General features: G+C 33.5%; 2 protein-coding genes across 5 annotated transcripts; both read right to left on the reverse strand.

Annotated features, from left to right (window-relative positions):
- Positions 1-2,302: 2,302 nt before the first annotated feature.
- Positions 2,303-10,301, reverse strand: LOC117689471 (uncharacterized). 4 transcript variants are annotated; one of them, XM_034470849.2, is made up of 2 exons: positions 7,634-7,695; positions 2,303-7,127 (listed from the first exon to the last, which is right to left on the reverse strand). In XM_034470849.2, the coding sequence occupies exons 1-2, from the start codon at positions 7,642-7,644 to the stop codon at positions 3,575-3,577; spliced, it is 3,564 nt and encodes a 1,187-aa protein (XP_034326740.2). In that variant the 5' UTR covers positions 7,645-7,695; the 3' UTR covers positions 2,303-3,574. The 4 variants fall into 4 exon arrangements, with proteins under 4 accessions (XP_034326740.2, XP_065943832.1, XP_065943834.1 ...); XM_066087760.1 differs by lacking the exon at positions 7,634-7,695 and adding an exon at positions 10,181-10,301 and having other exon boundaries at positions 2,304-7,127; XM_066087762.1 differs by having other exon boundaries at positions 2,304-7,127; positions 7,607-7,706.
- A 4,825-nt stretch (positions 10,302-15,126) lies between these two features.
- On the reverse strand, positions 15,127-21,266 carry LOC105340133 (KICSTOR complex protein kaptin). The gene is made up of 12 exons (XM_066087690.1): positions 20,925-21,266; positions 19,696-19,790; positions 19,417-19,516; positions 18,924-18,978; positions 18,627-18,702; positions 18,342-18,412; positions 17,924-18,033; positions 17,677-17,778; positions 17,479-17,563; positions 16,626-16,761; positions 15,861-16,271; positions 15,127-15,460 (listed from the first exon to the last, which is right to left on the reverse strand). The coding sequence occupies exons 1-12, from the start codon at positions 21,169-21,171 to the stop codon at positions 15,365-15,367; spliced, it is 1,584 nt and encodes a 527-aa protein (XP_065943762.1). The 5' UTR covers positions 21,172-21,266; the 3' UTR covers positions 15,127-15,364.
- Positions 21,267-21,272: the final 6 nt, after the last annotated feature.

Consider the following 21,272-nt stretch of genomic DNA (forward strand, 5'->3'; position numbering starts at 1 on the left):
AAAATTTACTCCAAACAGTTGTGCATTCAATGAATTCTTTTCTGTGAAGATTGTGTCAACAACATACAATGCCCCCAGGACAATCTAGGTAGTATCAAAATATTCTGTTGTTTTAAAGGGTGCTACTAAACACCCTGATCTCCGCCCTTCTCTTCATTGTGTTCCATTAGAATAGAGAACACACCTACACCCTTAAAAGCAAAAAAAAGAATGCATTAAAAAGAATGCACTGCCCAACCATGCTATCTGAAAGCTTAAAAATAACTTCCAGTCTCTCTCTCTCTCTCTCTCTCTCTCTCTCTCTCTCTCTCTCTCTCTCTCTCTCTCTCTCTCTCTCTCTGTTGTATATTAAGTACAATAGTTTGGACTGATAGAGAATACAAGATTCGTGTGTTTTTTTCTATTATTGTCTGGACACTTATATCTTAGATTTTCAAACCCGACATGATGCAGTTCAAAAATTAAACCTTTGAAACTTTGCTGATCATAAAGTTCAACAGCAATCTTATTCAAGTCATTAAATTTGAGCCTGATAGTAAACATGAACCACTAAAATGTTTTAGCGGGTTTCATATATAAAACATTTGCAAAAACTTTTTAATCAGCTGTTAAATTTTTTTTTCAAAACTTATTGTCGACTTTTTACAAAGTAATGGTAATGGTGATGCATTACTTTACTCATGTAATGGTAATGTAATGCATTACTTCAATAGAATTAAGTAATGGTAATCTAATGCCCAAATTCATGAAGTAATGGTAATGTAATGCATTACTTTACAATGTAAATCGCCCCAAGCCTACCTAAGGAACACACTTAGATAATATCTTAGGAAAGTTTCGTGAACATGCCCGCAGGTTTTTAAATGTGTGCTAAACTGGTACAGACCTTTTAAATCACATTGGAAAAACATAATTTAATAAATATTGTTCGGGTATATTAAATTGTATTAGATAAACTATTTTTCACATTTGTTAACTAACGATTTTCAGCTGAAAACTTTGGTGAATTGTCATTTTTATTCATGATATATATATATATATATATAACAAACATCAAGTTAACGATCGTGATATATAGTTTTGAGAGATGATAGTTATTTAAATTTTGAAACAAGGTGGGAAAAGACTATATTCGGTATTTTAATCTTGATTTTAGTCACCATTGCTCATTCGCTATTGATCTATGACGTCACATAAATGACCAAATTCCCGCAAATTTGCAAACTAATGAAAATATTGTCATTTTACTTTATATTTTGCTCTGGTCAAGTACGAATTTAACATATGTTTTTATTCATATAATTATACACATCATATTAAAAAATGGTACTTGAGCAAGCCTGCGCTCGATGTTTCCCAGTCGAAAAACCGTCGGAAAACACCCATATTTTGCTACAAACCATCAATTTTATAAAGTTAGACAATCTTCATGACGTCATATATACATTACGACGTCGCTGTAGTGAAAACCTTTTACACATTTATTTTCAATTTGAGTTCAACTATCTTTCACTTTATTTCAAAGCTCTATATAAAACTTTAAATTTGGGGGCAAGAAAATCCAATATACCGCACGTGCGCTGGATCGCGTAGATGAAAACGTCTATGCTTTTATGCTGTATAATTTTTCATATAAAAACAAATTTTTCAATAGTGTCATTAAAGACCAAGCTTAATTCTTTCAGTGTTACTTTGCATTTTTACGGAAGCCCGTTGGTTCGGATGCCATTTAGTGCTATGTGAAAAAATATGTTATCAAGCGGCTGCCAAATGGCCGCAAAATAATTATCTGGAGTCTGCAAGAAACTTGTGGCTGCTAAAAATGTATTGAGAATTCAACAAAGATTGAAACTTGCTATAGACCCCTTTCACGATAATTGCAGTACTGTTCTCTTGCAGGGCAAAATGATATACTTTGCCGAAATTTTAGTAGGTAGATAATTAAATTACGTAAATGAAACAATTGACGTTACGTCATATTTCACCAAACCATGTCATTTTGCCCTGCAAAAGAGCAGTTCCGCCGTTACCGTGATTTTCTGGCCCGCAGTTACTGTAAACGATTTTTTAGTAAGAGACAATTGGCGAGTTTTAATTTTGACGAATTCTTGAATAAGAGTAAGAGTTATCTATCTTTGATTTCTTATAATGCCAGGGTTAGAGTTATCTTTCTTGCGAACTCTTTTACAAGCGTTGGTATTAATAAAATTTAACTTTGATTGAAAAAAAAGTCTGTACAGATTTAATGGAATAAAATTGTTCTTTGTATTTCGTTTTTATTCACTATACGATATTGCCTGAGATAATAAAGTAGGTCAAACACGGCATGATAATTACGCACGCAAAGTTATTATAGAATGTTGTGACGATTGAGTGATAATTGCATTTAAAGCATGCATGTTGAGATTTAATGGTTTTTTTCAATGCTAATTACGTGTTTTTATAGCTATTTACATAAATGAATCATTAACTTTGATCTAGTCCTAACGGGATAATGCCGATAAAAAATTCTGGTATTAATACGCTATATATATGATGTGAAGTTTGGCGAGTGGAAATTTTGACGAGAAAATAAAAATCGCCAACATAGTCAAAATTAACACATCGTCAAAATTTCCACGTTTACAGTAAGTGAAAACGGCTTATTGTTTCCAAACACAGTTTCTTTTTATAATAAAGGACTTATCACTTAAATTGCCCGACGGTAATTTAATACAGCTTTTTTGCCTTTTGAATCCTTAATGTTATTTCAAGTCTGTCCCAAGATATTTTTGCTGCATATTTGGACGACTTTTTCTTAAAAATACATATACCTGTGAAAGAAGTGCAATTGAAATCGAACAAAGGGAAAATTTCCAACATAACTTCATTCGCTTATTATCATTCTTCCCTCGTAAAAATTCACGGGAACGATAACAGATTTCCTACTGAGATTCAATGGGGAATGTTTACATCATTTCTCCATTTGGAAGTCATTAGGAATATCTCGCACAATTTTTCAACGTTATCATCCGGGCTTAATTATGGCTGATGCAATGCAAAATCCCCGTAGACTTTCTATATTTAGCCGTTTATTGAAACCTGACAAGCTAGAGGAGGCGTTTCAAAAGGGGATTTTTTCATACTATTGATTGAACATCATCTGAATCAAGAGGTATTTGTAAATATCGAATGATTTAAGAAAATATGCCGCAAAAATATCTTGGAACAGACTTTAGTCCTAAGAATAAAATTGCGATTCACTAATAATCATCTGAAATACGTAAGACACAAAATTTTTTGGCTGTCAGTATTTAATTTTCTGGCGGCGGCCAGATAATAATGTGACTATATGATAAGTATATGTGGCGAGTCCTGCTGTATTCAAACTTGGTGACTCCGGGTCAATAGAAAAGCCATACCCACCGCACTACAGAGATTATCGCAATATGTCGGCAATGTTAACAGTTTCACAGCTAGAGGGTTAAAATCGCTTGTTGTGCCACACTGTCATAAAAAGTAAACGTCACGGGGTGTCGAGGTTCCTTCGCACTGGAATGTTATCGTTATAACGTCACTGGCCTGATTAGGAGAACTAAGATAAAATCACCAAATGACACCATGCGCACATCACAACTCCAAGAACTCCCCCTGCCATTGCAACGGTTCTATCTGAACCACTAATGGCTGGATTTGTTGTAACCTCTGTTGGTGTACCTTTTGTAGTGCCTGTGAGACATGATACCGGGATTTGTTTTGATGATTCCGTAAGTTCAACAAGGAAACAAATCTCATAGCGAGACACAGGGTTAAGCCCAGTTATTGGATGATCCCTTTTGGTTTTGTCCAAACGAAAACTTCTCTTCTGGGGATTGTTTTTTTCTAACTGTTGATATTGCACCAGAAAGTTCTTCAGATAAATCACATCTCCACTGACTGTCCAAGATATCACTATTGTATTGGTCGTTTCATTTGAAATTCCAAACAGAATATCTGGTAAGGGGACAACAGAAGTTGTTTCAACTGTTGAAGTAGTTATTGTAGTTGTTGTAAAAACTGCGGTTGTTCGAATGGTTGGAGTGGATGTTGGAGTAGGTGTTAAGACTGGGGTTATTCCAAATGTTGAATTTGATGTTGTGGTTGTTATAAAGAATGATGTAGTTTCAGTTGTTGGGTTGAATGTTGGAGTTGGTGTAAAGCCCAGGATTGTATCATTGGTTGAGGTGGATGTTGTTGTAAAGACTGGGGTTGTTCTAATAGTTGAGTTTGATGTTGCAGTTTGGGTTAAAATTGGTGTTAATGCAATTGTTGAGTTGGATATTGTAGTTGTTGTGAAGACTGACGTTGTTTCAGTTGTTTGGTAGGATGTTGAAGTTGTTGTTAAGATTGGGGTTGCTCCAATTGTTGGGTTGAATATTGCAGTTGTTGTGGAGTCTAAGATTGTTTCAAATGTTGAGTTTGATATTGTCGTTGTTGTATTGTCTTTGGTAATTTCAGTTGCTGAGTTAGTTAATGTAGTTGTTGTTAAGTCAGGGGATGTTTCAATGGTTGAGTTGAGTGTTGTAGTTGTTGTTAGGTATGGTGTAGTTCCAATGGTTGGCTTGGATTTTGTAGTTGTTGTATCGTCTTGGGTAGTTTCAGTTGCTGAGTTAGTTATTTTAGTTGTTGTTAAGTCAGAGGTTGTTTCAATGGCTGAGTTGAGTGTTGTAGTTGTTGTTAAGTCAGGGGATGTTCCAATGGTTTGGTTGGATATTGTAGCTATTGTATCGTCTTGGGTAGTTTCAGTTGTTAAGTTAAATTCAGTAGATTTTGTAAAGTTGGGGGTTGTCACAGTTGTTAAGTTAGGTGTTGTAGTTGTTTTAAATGCTGGAGGTGTTCCAATCGTTGAATTAGATATTTTAGGTGCTGTAAAGTCTGGGGTTGTTTCAACAGTTGAGTTTGATATAGTAGTTGTTGTAAAGTCTAAAGTTGTTTCTGCTGTTGAGTTGGATATTATAGATTTTGTAAAGTCTGGGCTTTTTTCAAATGTTGAAGTGGATATTGTAGTTGTTGTATTGTCTTGGGTAGTTTCACTTGCTGAGTTAGTTATTGTAATTGTTGTTAAGTCAGGGGGTGTTTCAGTGGTTGAGTTGAGTGTTGTAGTTGTTAAGTCAGGGGTAGTTCCAATGGTTGGGTTGGATATTGTAGTTGTTGTATCGTCTTGGGTAGTTTCAGTTGTTGAGTTAGTTATTGTAGTTGTTGTTAAGTCTGGGGTTGTTTCAATGGTTGAGTTGGATATTGCTGTTGTTGTAAAATCTGGAGTTGTTTCTGTTGTTGAGTTAGATATGGTAGGTTTTGAAAAGTCTGGTTTTTTTTCAAAAGTCGAGTTGGATATCGCAGTTGTTATTTGGTCTCGGGTTGTTTCATCTGTTGAGTTCGATATTGTCGTTGTTGTTAAACCAGAAGTTGTTTCAGTTGTTGAGGTGGATGTTGTAGTTGTTGTAAAGACTAAACAAGTAGAAGAGATCGGCGGATTGGAGCAGAACTGACCAGTTTCCAAAGTAAGTAAAGGCTTGCCTGCTAAATTTGCTGGATTTTTACATGTCAAAATAATTAAACCTGAAGAAGGTATTGTTTTCAAAAACTGGTGAAGTCCATAAAGATTACAATCACACACAAAAGAGTTTTGCGAGGCAAAAATGAAATTGAGTTTGTTAAATCCTTCAAAAACACATTTTTCAATAGTATATATTTGGTTGTTAGAGATATCAATGACATTCAGTGAATGTTTTAACCCATAAAGAGATTCTTGTCTCAGAACTGTAATGTCGTTGTTTCTCATAGTAAGACTCCCCAGATTGTTGTGACTATAGAAAAGCAAGGATGGAATGTCAGAAAGTCCAGTTCCAGATATGTCTAGATTGACAAGATTTTTCATAGCACCAATAACCTCCCAAGCATACTGATCAATTAAATGGTTGTCCTGTATATGTAGGGTTTTCAGGGCAAGCTCTGCTCCTTTTAAGGCATCTAGGCTAAAATTCAGTGGGTTGTTAACATTTGAGTCATACTGACTTCGTAGATCTAATGTATCCAGCCTAGTCATGGGAGACAGTGCTCCTCTTTGAATTGTGTGGATCGAATTTTCAGACAAGTCCAAAGAATGCATACTTCCAAGGCCTTGAAAATCGTTGCTTTTTATCACTTTCAATTTATTACCAGGCATCATAAGGTTAGCTAGCTTTGGCATGTTTCTGAATAAACCATTGGGAATGTCTGTAAAATCAGCCACCATATGACCTAAATTAAGCTGTTCCAGTTCAGGCCAATTATGATTGCCTAATGGTATAATTGCTTCTTTTGTAATTCTGTTCAGTTGAAGACTCAAAAACTCAAGCCTATCGGTGATACCTATGAAACTCCCATTGAGCATCTCCCCAATATCATTACCCCTCAGATCCAGTTCAGTAAGAGAACTCAGAGAATCAAACGAGCTGTAGGAAATGGTTGTCATTCCATTGTGTACCCAAGAAAGGTGTTGTAGCTTACGAAGTCTGTTTATAGCAGGCTTTGGAAAAGTTGGCACTTGGTTGTTTGCAAATTCAAAAACAGTCAGTTCCTGTAACTGATTTTTGAAAGATTCAGATGAAACAAAGTTTGTGTTCATATTTCTTAACCTTAAAATTCTCAAATAAGGAAAATAATTGAATTTTGTGCTCTCTTCAATGGTAGGCATGTTAAAAAATTGTAACACAAGCTCTTGAAGATTGGTGATGTTTTTAAGTTGTTCAAAGGGAGGGGCAAGTACAGTATCACCCTGGAGTTTCACTATTGTCAGATGTTGCTCAAATCCAGAAAAGGCCATTGGGTGAATGCTTTGTAGTTTGATATTTTGGCCACTCATATCAATTTCTTCCACTTTTATTCCACTGAATGCATTGGCTTGAATAACTTGTATATTATTGTTTGGATTATCCATGTCCAATTTCTGGAAAATTTCTGGAGAGGAAGTGAAGGATGGGATCTGGGACAGACCAACACACTTGATGTTTCTCCTGCTCTGGCCGGTTACAATCTCACAAGTACATGCTGGCACCGTGCTGGGGCACTGTGATAAGGAGTAGCCAACATGTAGTAGAACTATAGTCACCAACACTAAGGGTTTCATCCTGTAAAGAGAAAAAACTTATCCTGTAAAGAGAAAAAACTCAAATGTTTCACAGTTTTATAATATAAGATATTTATGTTTTTACCTTGTAACAGTTTGGAGCCAAGAAGCCAAGAATATTACAATTCTAATAAAAAGCAGTCCATGTATCGCTATATATCACTTGTACTTCGATAAATGACTCTCAGAATATTTGTCCTGCGATGGAGAGAGCAAAGGGGAAAAGAACTTGACTACGTCTCCCTTTGTTTCCGGTGTTTAGCAATCATTATAAGAAAAGAATATCAATTTGTTGATCTTTTTCCACAAAGGATGATGTGAAATTTGGCTCCTTGTTAAATACCAAAAACATTTCAGTGTTTCAGTATCTAGGATAAGAGGAATCTGTGGTATTAAATTGCAGGCACACCTATTTTATCGTATATTCATTATACTAGCGATGTTGATGCACTGTCCCTTGTTAACTTACAATGAACCTACCTAAGTATAATATCTAGATTTCCTTACCCCTTCGCCATTTTACCCGAAACTGAAAGATAAAAATTTGGGGTATTCCGAATCACACAGCTAAAGTTTGAAGTGTCAATGTTAATTTAAATGTACGAAACACGTAATGTGCAAACTTTTTCTATTTACAAAATTGATCATTTTTTCGAATGTCGATATGAAAATACATATATTCTAGATCACTTCCAGTTTGAGTACTGAAATAACCTGTTAAACGTTACATGTTTGTCATCTAAAGATAATTCTTGCATATCTAATTCTATTATACTTAATGAGTTTCTACCAAAGTGTAGTGCATTTCAAATGTTCTAGAGGTATATACTTGGTTTTTAAATTTTTCGGAATAAATGATGTAATTCGCGTATAAAATAAATGTTAGATATCGTCATTTCGGTTGAAATCATACAATAAATGCAATATATTTAAACATAAATTAACATCTGCATGAATAATTATTCGTCTCGTCATCGTTATTCCTAAAATAAGATAAAATCAAATAAGACAATATTTGTTATCATAGGTACGTACCACTGAACTAAGACTTCATTTTGTTTTATGTTATCGACTAAGAATAATTAGTCTGGACTTAAAGGAGCATGGTCACGATTTTGTCAAAAATTATTTTCCCGATTTTAATGTTTATAATGCTTCCGTAAGGTATTTTTATCAGGCAACCAAAATGTAAGTGTTGTTTGTTAAGTTATAAGCGAGTTACAGAGCTTACAATTCTTTGCTATGTAAACAAAGCTTTTGTTTTGCATTTTGAACGTAGAAGTGAAAACTCCAGTTTTAGACCGAAAATGAATGTGGTAAACGTTAACATTTGTTTAATTATGCTTAGAATGAATAAGAAGATGTACAAATCAGCTAGAAAAAAAACTTTTACCGGTATATTGAACTAATGTAAACAAAAACAGGGCACGAGCCTTGTTTACATGACAAAGAATTTCGAGCCCTGTATCTTGCTTATAACTTTACTACTGACTCTCCAATTTCATTTGGTCATTGGAAATGCATACGAAAGCCCATTGAGCTCATTTTCGTAGGTAAAAAAATATTTTTATCGCTAATAAACGCGTAACTTTCGCGAATAAACGCGAAACTTTCGCGATATAACGCGTTCTTTTCGCGAATAAACGCGAAACTTTCGCAATATAACGCGTTAGTTTCGCGATATAACGCGTAACTTTTGCAAATAAACGCGTTAGTTTCGCGATATAACGCGTTATTTTTGCGAATAAACGCGAAACTTTCGCGATATAACGCGTAACTTTCGCGAATAAACGCGAAACTTTCGCGATATAACGCGTTAGTTTCGCGAATAAAAGCGAGACCATTATATAAATATTGCCATTTCATACAGAACCCTTATGATGAAAAACGATTGAAAACAAACACATTTGAAGTTTTATACCATAAAATACTTATTATTCATTATTATTCTAATATCCGTGTTAGGTTGATTTATGAAGACAAAATTATCTTTTTTGCATATAGGTATTAATAAATCTGATTAAACTTTATAACATTTTTATATGTTATATGTCCAAAGTAGATAATAAGTTTGGGCATCATATTACGATGTTCAGTTGTTCGCCGACCCTCTGTTCGAACAGGCATTCATTGATAATCCTTTTCTTATAAAATTGATATAAATTCAACCGTCGGAAACCTTTAAAATCTTAGATTAATTTTCAAATGACATATGTGATAAATTTGGAGGACGAATTTACGTCATCTAGATTTGAACAAAAGCTTGAAAATTTCTATTCACAGCTTGACTTATCTTTCTGATATTAAACTAGACATAAGACGTTAAGTTATGTCGCAGCGATATACAATATATTGTAACGTTTTAAACAATGATATCCTTTAAATTCTAAAATGATACTTAATAAAACGTTTTATTCGAATTAAAATTGTTATAATTAAAATATGTTGCTGCCTCATTTTCAATAATACAGCGCCCATTAGAATGTGAGAAGCACAATGCATTATGTCCTTTGAAAATCAGTACTAAGATTTTAAAGATTTCTTACGTTTGAACTTATGTTAATTTGTATAAGGTTAAATTTAATTCATTTACATCTTTATAAAATATTATTTTGTTTTATTTAAGTTGATATATTTGTTTTCAGTAATTATTCTTCATAGGGGTTTTTCTATGAAATAACAATATTTATATTTAAGTTTCGCGTTTAATCGCGAAAGTTTCGCGTTAATTCGCGAAAGTTTCGCGTTTATTTGCGAAAGTAACGCGTAATATCGCTAAAGTTTCGCGTTTATTCGCGAAAGTAACGCGTTTATTCGCGAAAGTTACGCTATTATTCGCGAAAGTTACGCGTTTATTCGCGAAAAAAATATTTTTTTACCTACGAAAATGAGCTCAATGGGCTTTCGTAAATGCATTCCTAAAGCATTGTAAATAATAAAAACAGAAAAATAGAATTTGACTAAAATCGTGACCATGCCCCTTTAAGAACTTCAATGTCATTTGATTTCGCCTAGGTCAATCCTTTATATGACCCTTCTCAAGTCAAAACTTACCTGGTTTTATTTTAAGATAACTGTTCTTTTACCGATTTTTTTTTTACACATCCTTAACACCCATCCTTAATAAACATTTTTTAAATGACGGATGACACATCTAGGTGTGTAGACGTTTTGTCAGTATGGAATCTCATGTTACGTTTTAGTTCCCTCCATAGCGTGAGGGACATTCGGGACTTTATTTTGTCAAAATTACTAGAGGAATGCGATATCATTTTTATGCATAGGGTTTTTAAAAAAAATAATCATAAAGAAAATGTAAGGCTTGTGACTGAGTTTAAAACACCGTTTTGGTGAAATATCGAAAGGGGAGTTAGATTGTTTTTACAACAAAACATCTGTAACAAATCCCCCATCAATAAAATTTATCCAAAATGAAAAAAACAGAAATATTCAAGTAGCAACAAACTTAAATGATTTTGAATTCCAAGTGAAACCGAGACGTGTCATGCATGTTCTTCCATATTGGGACCTCCGTCTCAAATACATGTAATAACGTTACTGCGTAGTTCATAGATAAATTGGTTCTGTAGCGTACGTGGTTCTGCTGCAGACGTACATGTAAGTGTGAAAAAATATACGCTGTTTTTTCGTATAGACGCAACATCTAAAACTGTACAACAATGCTTCAGTATGAGTACTAGTAACGTTGATAAAGGGGAAAAGGAGTAGAATATGCAAATGGCAAAACCAACATCATCGCCATGATGAAAGAGATGCAAAAGAATACTGTATCTCTGACATCCTCTGTAGACCTGTGAACTACAAATCGAGGCAAAAAACGGAAAGTACCTGACAACGACAAACCAGGCACTATGATTTAAAAAAATATTTTTTATTATGAAAACGGCTATAAGAAGTATACGAAATTTCATCATACGGAAGGTTTTACGCATTTTAATCCATCGCATATCAGTTTACTTAAAATTATGTGCGTGATGCGACACGCCAACGCATGGTCCTTCTATACATTTATATTACCTGATCACGTGACCCGAAACCTATTCGAGTGGATATGAAAACCGCAAAACCATTGCGCAATTATTGAAGATGTCGCATCATCACAAATGGAGACGTTGGAAGATGTACTAGCTTTGATTTGTACAGTCATAGGAGTATATGCTGCTCTGTGAAAATGTACCTAGAGGTCAGCAAAAATCAGCACAAACTCCAAAATAAAGATTTTTAAGACTAATGTCATTGAGATGATCCTCCTTTATTGTGCTGAATGTTGGAAAGTGACAAAAGCCATAAATGATTTCAAACAAGAGATATACCACCCAGAACCGTTATCTTTGCAGAATAATATGCATTCTCTGGCTAAATATCATATATATATATATATATATATATATATATATATATATATATATATATATATATATATATATATATATATATATATATAAACTGACGTATATATATAAACTGACGTAAAAGCACCATTCTATCTTTGAAAAATAAAGTAAGAGAAAAAGGCAGTGGATAGGATACGTATATATATACGTTGTTTCAATGGTTGAGTTCAGTGTTGTAGTTGCTGACAGGGGTAGTTCCAATGGTTGGTTTGGATATTGTAATTGTTGTATCGTTTTGGGTAGTTTCAGTTGTTAAGTTAGTTATTGTAGTTGTTGTAAAGTCAGGGGTTGTTTCAATGGTTGAGTTGAGTGTTGTAGTTGCTGTTAAGTCAGAGGTAGTTCCAATGGTTGGGTTGGATAATGTAGTTGTTGTATCGTCTTGTGTAGTTTCAGTTGTTATGTTATATTTAGTAGATTTTGTAAAGTCGGGGGTTGTTACAGTTGTTGATTTTTGTGTTGTAGTTGTTTTAAATGATGGAGGTGTTCCAATCGTTGAATTAGATATTTTAGATGCTGTAAAGTCTGGGGCTGTCTCAACGGTTGAGTTGGATATAGCAGTTGTTGTAAAGTCTATAGTTGTTTCTGCTGTTGAGTTGGATATTGTAGGTTTTGTAAAGTCTGGCCATGGGCTTTTTTCAAATGTTGAAGTGGATATTGTAGTTGTTGTAACAAACACACTTGATTAGTAGTTGTTAAATGTAGTATTGTACATTTAACAACTACTAATCAAGTGTGTTTGTTAATCGGATAGAATCCTTCCAGAACATCCGATCCAAAATATAATATATACATGTATGTATCTGTTACAAAACAATGTCAAAAAAATCATCTGACCCCCTCCCCATGGATCTCTAGCATTCTCTGCCAATGGGTGAGTTCATTCAAAAATTGGATCAAGATCTCAGCCGTTGCGTGAATGGTAAAGCAGGACTTCGTTCCATAATGTTTCATTCATAGTTTTTTACGCGCCGATTAGTGGACGAGTCCGTTTGGATAATGCGAATACCCCAGAGCACATGGTGTTTTTATCACAGGAATGTACCATCAGGGGTTGGGGGGGGGGGCTGCTGCCCCCTCACCACTTTTTTTGCAGCAGGCACTTTTCTTAACTTTATATAATAAATTGAAATATCATGGATCTGCCCCCTCCACTTTTGTCGGAGCATGTCATAAATGAAACTGCAAATAAGGAATTTTAATTGAATTAAAGTTACAGTTAGGGTTTTTTCATGAATTTGTGAATTCACTCTTTAATTTTAATTGCTTGTCAAGATGATTTTGATGAAGCTGCCCAACACACATTCAAAAACAAAACGTGTTTGTATACCCTTTCATATTTTATATGGTTGGATATTTTAAAAAACGCCTTTCAGTTGATTTTGCATCTTAATATAACAAATACAATTTTTAAAAAAATGACTATTTAATCTCCAGCTTTCAAGCTTACATGCACCTTTATGATATGTGTAAATTCCTAATAAGAATTGATTAATAAAATAATTGAATAATTTCAAGTGATACTAGTATAATGTACATGTTCTAGATCGAAGAAAAGACTGACATTTCGTCTTAAATTTGCACGTTACATTTTTAAATTTATGATCAGCAGCAAAAATTAAAATTCATTTCTGATGAGATAGCCTAATTGATATATGCATGCTTCTACTGAATAATTTGTTTAGTCAGGCAAGCTTTTTGAGAAGCTATTACTTGTAGAGCATGAATAATGCTCTAGCTCACCCTTAGCGGTTGTGCAGCAGTTATGATGGTAGACAGAGATTAAAGGGGAGTAATGCGTATTTTTGAATTCACGTCTAGCTTTTGGGTTTTATCAGCCTTTTATAAATTTTTAAATTAATTAAACCAAATAACCTCTTTTTACAAACCTGTCCGTAGATTTACCCATATAATGCGTTTTACAGCAATCACTCCAAAAATTCAACAGCCCAAATAATTTTGACACATAGATGAATGCTCACATGTTTGAATAAAATGGTAAAAGTAACTGCATTGTTTTAGGTTATTCATACAAAGCTTCAGAGATATTTACTTAAATTGATTTTTTAAACAGTTTTTTTAAAGAAAATATTTAAAAATCTGCACACATCCTTGCAAAAAAAAATTCATTAAAAAAAATGTCTAATTAATGGAAGTTTCTCAAAAATTTTGTTTAACAGCTACTTTGGCTAAAAAATACAATAAAAATATTTCATGATACTTAACCATGTAAAGTTGTTTGATAGTGTTCTGATAGTGTCTTGTACGTGTATATCCCAATAGTGGTAGCAAACTTTAATATTCTTAAAATGCATTGCAGAAGTAGAAAAAAAAATACATAATAACATTTATGTAAAACATTTTGAAAGGGTCTTAAAGGGGCATTGTCACGGTTTTGGTCAAAAATTGTTTTTATCTTTTATTGATTTTTGGGAGTTGATTTTAATCAACTCTCCTATGCAGGTACTCAGACAAACCGAAAGTGAAACAGTGTTTGGACCTCAGCACAAATCATTGCTGCTGACAAGACTTAGTTCTTGAAAATGATTGATGAATTCGATGTAATGAATGCTAGAGTTCAATATTGCTTGGATCCATACAATTTTTGAGAAATATTTTGTATTACTGATACATAGTTTGATTGAATTAATCTTACTCTAAATATTATTTACCATGATTCATATGGGGGTTTCTCAACATTCTTGTCGAAAAAGTCCAAAAATTTCATATTATAAAATGTGCGTAATTCAAATACAAATTAGAAATTACATGTACTTGTCATGCAAAATAACATATCATTGATTTTAAGATAAACAAACATCGACAAAATCAACTCCCGTGAGTTTTTCAGTACTTTGATTTTTTCCGGCTGCCCTCCCTCTCGATAATATGTGGGTAATGTTTATGTGCACAGTTCATGCGTGAATCCAAGAAATGTTTATGTGCACAGTTCATGCGTGAATCCAAGAAATGTTTATGTGCACAGTTCATGCGTGAATCCAAGAAATGTTTATGTGCACAGTTCATGCGTGAATCCAAGATATTTTTCGGGGGGGGGGGGGGGGGGGGGGGGTCGAGGGATATCTGTGTTTGCTTGGGGGGGGGGGGGCAAATTAAATTACAAAGGGGGGGGGGGGGTCGAGGGATATCTGTGTTTGCTTGGGGGGGGGGGGGGCAAATTAAATTACAAGTATATTTCATATATTTAATTGTCTTTTATATATAATTTGACATGTTTAGCCAGGAAATAGACTGAATTGTCTAATAAACATATAGAATTAAATTTTGAGGACAAAACAAAAATTTAAAAATTTTGTTACAGTTTTCCATCTATATCACAAAAATTTACATTCAGTTATAACCTTGAGCATTGATATTGTCATGTGACCTTTGACCTTTAGACATCCTCATTGACTGTGTAAAATGTATCAATGTGTTTGTCTAAAGCAGAAATATAAAAACAATACAAATTTGTGTGTGTGTGTGTGTGTGATTAGATTTGTGTTGAATAACAACCCAATGGCTAAGAGTATTGTGAACATTTACGGCAACATATCTTTCTAAATGTTATTATAACTGTAACTATACTGAATGCAAGGTTCTTTTTATTTTGCCAAAGCACACTTTTCAAAGATGTGTTTTATAAATTGACATGAACAGAGTTGAGTTCTAGTAACTAACTTTCAAAATAGCCCTATTCTTTATTAGCGCAATGACAATTTAGACAAAGCAAATAGTCTTCCTGTTTTAAAATACAGTAATTCTATTTGACAAAAGATTAATGCCATCCATGCACAGCACTGGTTTGACCACTAGATTTATTGCATCATGTCTCCTCCTCTCCTGGCTTACTGGCCTGAATCACTTGAGCTAACATCTGTAGTCTCTCTGAGCACACTTGAGCCACATCAAACATGTCAGGCTGAAATGACAACAGTTTTATAGAATAGGCATTAACACTTATTGTGTATCAAACATGTTCAAATACTAGCTGTTACAAATGTATTTGATGATATGATTCAATTTGCTGAAATAACAGAAAATTGTTTGCTGAAGAAACTGAAAATTTACATCTAATCAGTAATAACATAGTATACATACATGTTTACAGTGAGAAATATATACCTACATGTAGATGTGAATTGACTAATCAAATGTCCTACCTATTAGAAGTTAATAATTAGTTATCATTGCTTTGTTGATGAATATTTGATTATGGCGGTCAACTCAACAATGAAATCTAAAAAAAATTGTTTTCTACAACAAATTACAATGCATCATATGATATTTGTGCTTTGATTTTTTCCAGTAAAATCACAAACCTGTACGATATGGACTCCTTTCTGGGTGACCACAATGAGGTCATCTAGACCGTCCCCCACAATGTCAAGTCTGTCCACCCCCATCACTGGACAAGAGAAGCTCCTCTGCCACAGCAGGCTGTAATGGGCCTGATGGGGGCCGGAGGGGCAGGCGTTGTCATACATGTGGACCAGACAGGTGCTCTCACAGCTCGGGCACTCCACAGACACGTTCTCCTGAGACTTAGTCTTCCTGGATAGATTAGATCTCGTCAGGTCCTCGTCAAAGTTGTAAGAATGCTTGCATTCGTTCGACTTGTGTCGATTCCGAGTGTCATCTGTTGAATTCGTGGATTTGGAGATCTCATCACTGTTTTCTTCAGCTTGCTTGATGTTTTCTGATGAATCAACAAACTTGTAGGCCAAAAGTTCCTAAAATAATCCATACTATTAATTCACAGAAATATACAGTGTTTCAATTCAATCCTAGAGAGTAGTATAGTATGATAAATGGTTCTTAGTTTATAGTTTTACTATGATTACACATTTGCTGTTATGACTAATATTGTCTTCCATAGTTTCCAACAGTAGATTTTGCCATTAAGTAAATTTGACTCTGTCAGTAATTTATGAAAAAGATGATGGCGTTACTATCTTCTCTTCACATGACTCCCAGGAATTGAGGTTTAATATCAAAGTTAAGTTTTCAGGGTACAGGGTAATAGCCTGAGGGTAACACAGGATGTTTTGTTTCAAAATAGTTGTTACTAAAGGATGTCAACTCACCTGCCCATATGTACCCACAAGAAGTTCATTCTGTCCATCAAAATCTACATCCATTACACAGACACAGAGTGGAATATCATAAGCATTGCTTCCAGGCAAGATCAGGCTGTCATTCAATTGTTTGTGAAGGACATCTCTAATAAAAACAAAATCAACAGTAACTTGTGTAGGTCATCTCCAATTAAACAAAATTACTGAACAGTATTTGTAGTTTCTTATTCTGTATGTAAAACAGCTTTAGCACAATGTAAAACATGTACCTCAGAATCAAATTTATTCATGAAAAAAAATGCTCTAGTTGTAAATAATTCCAGACCTAAACAAAATCAAAGTACTGAAGTACTGACGGGAGTTGATTTTATCGATTATCATTTATTTTCAAATCAATGTATCTTACATGGCAATTAGTTTCTAGTTAATATTTGAATTACGCACTTTTTCATAATATGAATTTTTAGACTTTTCCGACAAGAACTTCGAGAAACCCCATATGAATCATGTTGTGTAATATTTAAAGATAGATTTCAACCACTAGTGTGTATTAGTTATCGAAGCACAATTCTAAAAATTGTATGGATCAAAGCACTATTGATATTGAATTTTAGTCTCGTTTAACTAGACGCTCAGCTGTCTCCGTTAATATCCGACAAGCAAGAGAGCCCCCTCTCTGCTTGTCGCAGATTTACGGAGACAGCAAAGCGTCTGGTTGAACGATACTGTATTAACTCTGGCGTAGGAATATATGAGACTACAAAAATATCTAAGTTGATTAAAATCAACTCCCAAAAATGAAGTAGAAGGTTACATAATTTTAGTTTTTAAATTTAATTGAATTAGTTGACCACTTACTTACCTGTGTACCACGGCAGGTGATAATGCACTGACCACCAGTAAATGAAATATTGGAACTTTATTCACATTGGAAGGAGGAATTTTGTCTACCAAAGTAATAAATGTTATTATGATTATAATTATCAAATAAATTATGGCAAAACTGTCCTCCATATGTTAAACAAAGTTGCATGCATTGCACACATTACAAGTATTTTACCTGATTTGACAAATGGCGGTGGTGAAAAGTTTGTGACTGGATAAAATAACCTTACACTTGTAATGGGACTGTCATGTGCAGTCACATAGGTTTGAAGAATTTCTGAAAAATATTGAAAAATACTGGATTTTAGTCTTCAAAAAAATAGTTTAATTTTTTTTATTAGTACATGTGAAATTACTATAATGTACATGTAAATATGGGTCAATTGTTTGACAGGGGTTCATATTTTTTTGTTTAAACAAACCTGTTTTGACAGCATCCACAATGGCCAGTTTGACTAGTCCTGTCTGGTGCCCCATAGCGGTCAGTCGCCTGGTGTCTGACTCATAATACTCAATATCCAACCACTGAACGCTGGAGGTAGAAATTGATGACATTCACTGACAACACTGAGATAGTTGCAACATTCATTCAGACTGTTGGACAAAATCTCAACAACTCTGAATGTCATCATTATAACATATAAAATATCCAAAATAATGAAAACAAGACCAAATTCATTATTCAACCCCAATATCATGAAGGGTAATCCATTTTAGATCCAGTGAAAGCACTAAAGATTAAAAGATCTTTCTGAACATAGTAAGACTCCTTTTGTTGATGATCTTTTTAATGTAAAATACAAACTTCTTTTTAAGTTAAAAGAGAAAAAAATTAATCACCAACTGTCAAGGTCCTGAAATTCAGGAAAAAACTCATCCGAGTCTTCTTCTCTGAATCTGTGCTGAAGTCCCTAAATAGATAAAAGCTTTCTGTGATGTTCTAATAAAATTATTTAACTAATTTCCTGATTTTAATCAATGACATACATTCAATCTTTTAAAGTAATTTTTCATTACATATATATAATGCATGCAAAGTAATATGGTACATTATAAGTGTATATTATGTGTTGATGAATAATAATATCCTATTTTATTTATATTGTAAGAAGGATAACATCCTACCTCTTTGTACAGGTGAACTTTGTTATCACTACCTCCAAGTAAGAACACATCTTGTTTATGCCCCTCTGATATAATTCTACAAAACACAGCAATAAAGACTTATTTTTTAGTTCAATAAAATGTGAGTTTTGTTTAAACATTTCTCACAAACATCTTATAAAAATCTTTTGAATCTGATCATCCCACTGCTTTCTTTAACATGCTAGTAGTGATATTAGCAGCAGTTTCATAAAATTTGTCAGCATTGATTAAACATCCATTAAAAAAAGCTCATTATTAATGATGTCACACTCTTACTGGGAATGGGTAAGCTGATAAGGAACAAAGTCCAAGTCTATTGTTAGACATCCCTCTGGAACATAATACAATAAAAACATTTACTAGCAATCATTTCACTTCACAAGCTCCAAAACAAGTGTAAAACGAGATATTTGGTCCCAATAACTTAACATACATTCATATCAAAATTTGTGCATATGTTTTGATTTTCATACTTGTATATGTTGATTTTCTTTCTTCATTGAATCCATTATCTGACTATATAAACTCACATGAAATGCTTTATGCTATCAAGTTCTTTGCTTTCTTTTATCCACTCTCTGTATGTACATACGTGCTATATACTTTACTCTATTCATTTCCCAATGGTCAACTTAAATGCTGTTTAATTACTTTAAACCATTCACTCCTCTAAATAAATTAGGTAGTATACTTTATTTTTCCATTCTCTGAAAGTAACTTAAAATTGTTATGTTCTAATTCAAACTTTCACTGTTCAAAGTAAACTTACGTGCTATGCTTTCTAATTGTGATTCTTCGCCAGGTTCACAAGAAGAGTAGATATTTAGGTACTGCTGTGTACACCCTCTGTCTCCATCCTCCAAATGGATCTGTGTGAATGAGGTGGAATTAAACTTAGTTATTGTTGTCTAAAGTAAACTAGATAATAATCAACCTTACCTCAGCATTCGAAAAACAGTAAAAAGAGACAAATCAAAGTGAATATCTTTTAAAAATCTTAAAGCGTGATTAAAAAAAGAAGAATAAACAAAGGACAGAAAGAACTTGCCTCTTGTTTCTGTTTAATGAATGTGATGCCAACAACAATGCCATTGCCCTGGTTGAATTTACTTATAACATCCAGTGAGATAAGTTCTGCATCACCTACAATGCACAAATTTATAAGTAAAACATGGCTTAATTGTTAGCTAATGCTAAATAAATCTTAGACACCTTAATAATATTGATGCAAGTTCATGTATTGTTAATTCCAAAATTTCTGTTATAATTAAGCTTATTTCAAATTGATATATTAATCTATTGAAAATAACAGTTTTGACTGAACTGCAATAAATTTTTAATTCTTTAATTCTCTATTTAAAATCTAAATAGTGCATCAGTTCATTCATCTTATAGTTTATCAAAGATGATTCCCTTAATAAAACTTACGTTTGTGTAAGAATGCTTTCAGAAAAGTTTCAGAATTTTCACCCCTGTTATACAGTTGAACTTCAATATTCTGAACACTGATATCTTTAATACCATGTATAATTAATATAACAGAAATAATCTGGAAGTCCATATCAGTATTTCTATACATCTGTATTTAATGGGGATTTTTATTTTGAATCCTCATACCGGTATATCTTAATTATTTCTGGCATCATCAATTTCTGATGATAAGGTTCAACTTTCTGATATTCATTAATGCAAAGCATAAAATCATCAGTATTACTATAGTATTAATCAACAGCAACTTTCAAACTATATTTACATCTTCCAAGTAATTTCTCCTCTATTTCTTAAGAAAACTGATTGTGATTCACAGCACTATAAAAACTGACAGGGCTGAAATTTACACGGTCTAGTTCTAACCTTCAGTTTATCGACTCGAAACCTTCAGCAACTTAGGAAAAATCAACGACTGCACAAAATAATCAGAATGATGTCAGACTTTAATTCCAATATATGACACCTATCTAACATACTGATGTACAATTATAATTACCGTAATTTGTTAAAAGAAAGATGTAAATATAAATAATAAAATGCTACATTTGATGACTGCTTACGCAGGTTCTGTATTATTTCTGCAATGATTGCTACCTTCATAGCCCATATGAATCATCAAATAAAGCATTTTATTGTTTATAAAACGACCAAACCCAAAGTCCAACAGATCTCTTTATCTAAGAAATTATTTCTAGTGTAACTGTAAGGAACTTTGGACTGCAGACACTGTTCAGACATCCCCTCCAAATTTACTTGTTTTTAAAACCATCATTGCGTAGAACATACCAGGTATATAAGTAAAATGGATCTCTTTGGTTGAAGGGATTAAATTATCAAAGCTTCTGAGATATTCAGCAACCACAATTTTGCCTGCCAAAGATGCAATAATGACTTTGTTCGACCCGTCTGGATCTAGAACTTTTGAATGTAGATATATATTTGTTTGCGGAGTTGTTGTTATTCCAAAAATATTTTCTGTTGACGGTAAACTCGAAAAATTTGCATCGCTCCACTTCCAGTTGTTTCTTGTCATTATTTTTCTCCGAAAGTGTGGATAATTTAATGTGAATAAAATGCTTACACATTTCTTGAAATAATTGTTATTGAACAAACGCTTAGGTGAGCACGATATGA

Source organism: Magallana gigas, chromosome 6 (assembly GCF_963853765.1).
Source record: "Magallana gigas chromosome 6, xbMagGiga1.1, whole genome shotgun sequence".
Classification (NCBI taxonomy): Eukaryota; Metazoa; Mollusca; class Bivalvia; order Ostreida; family Ostreidae; genus Magallana; species Magallana gigas.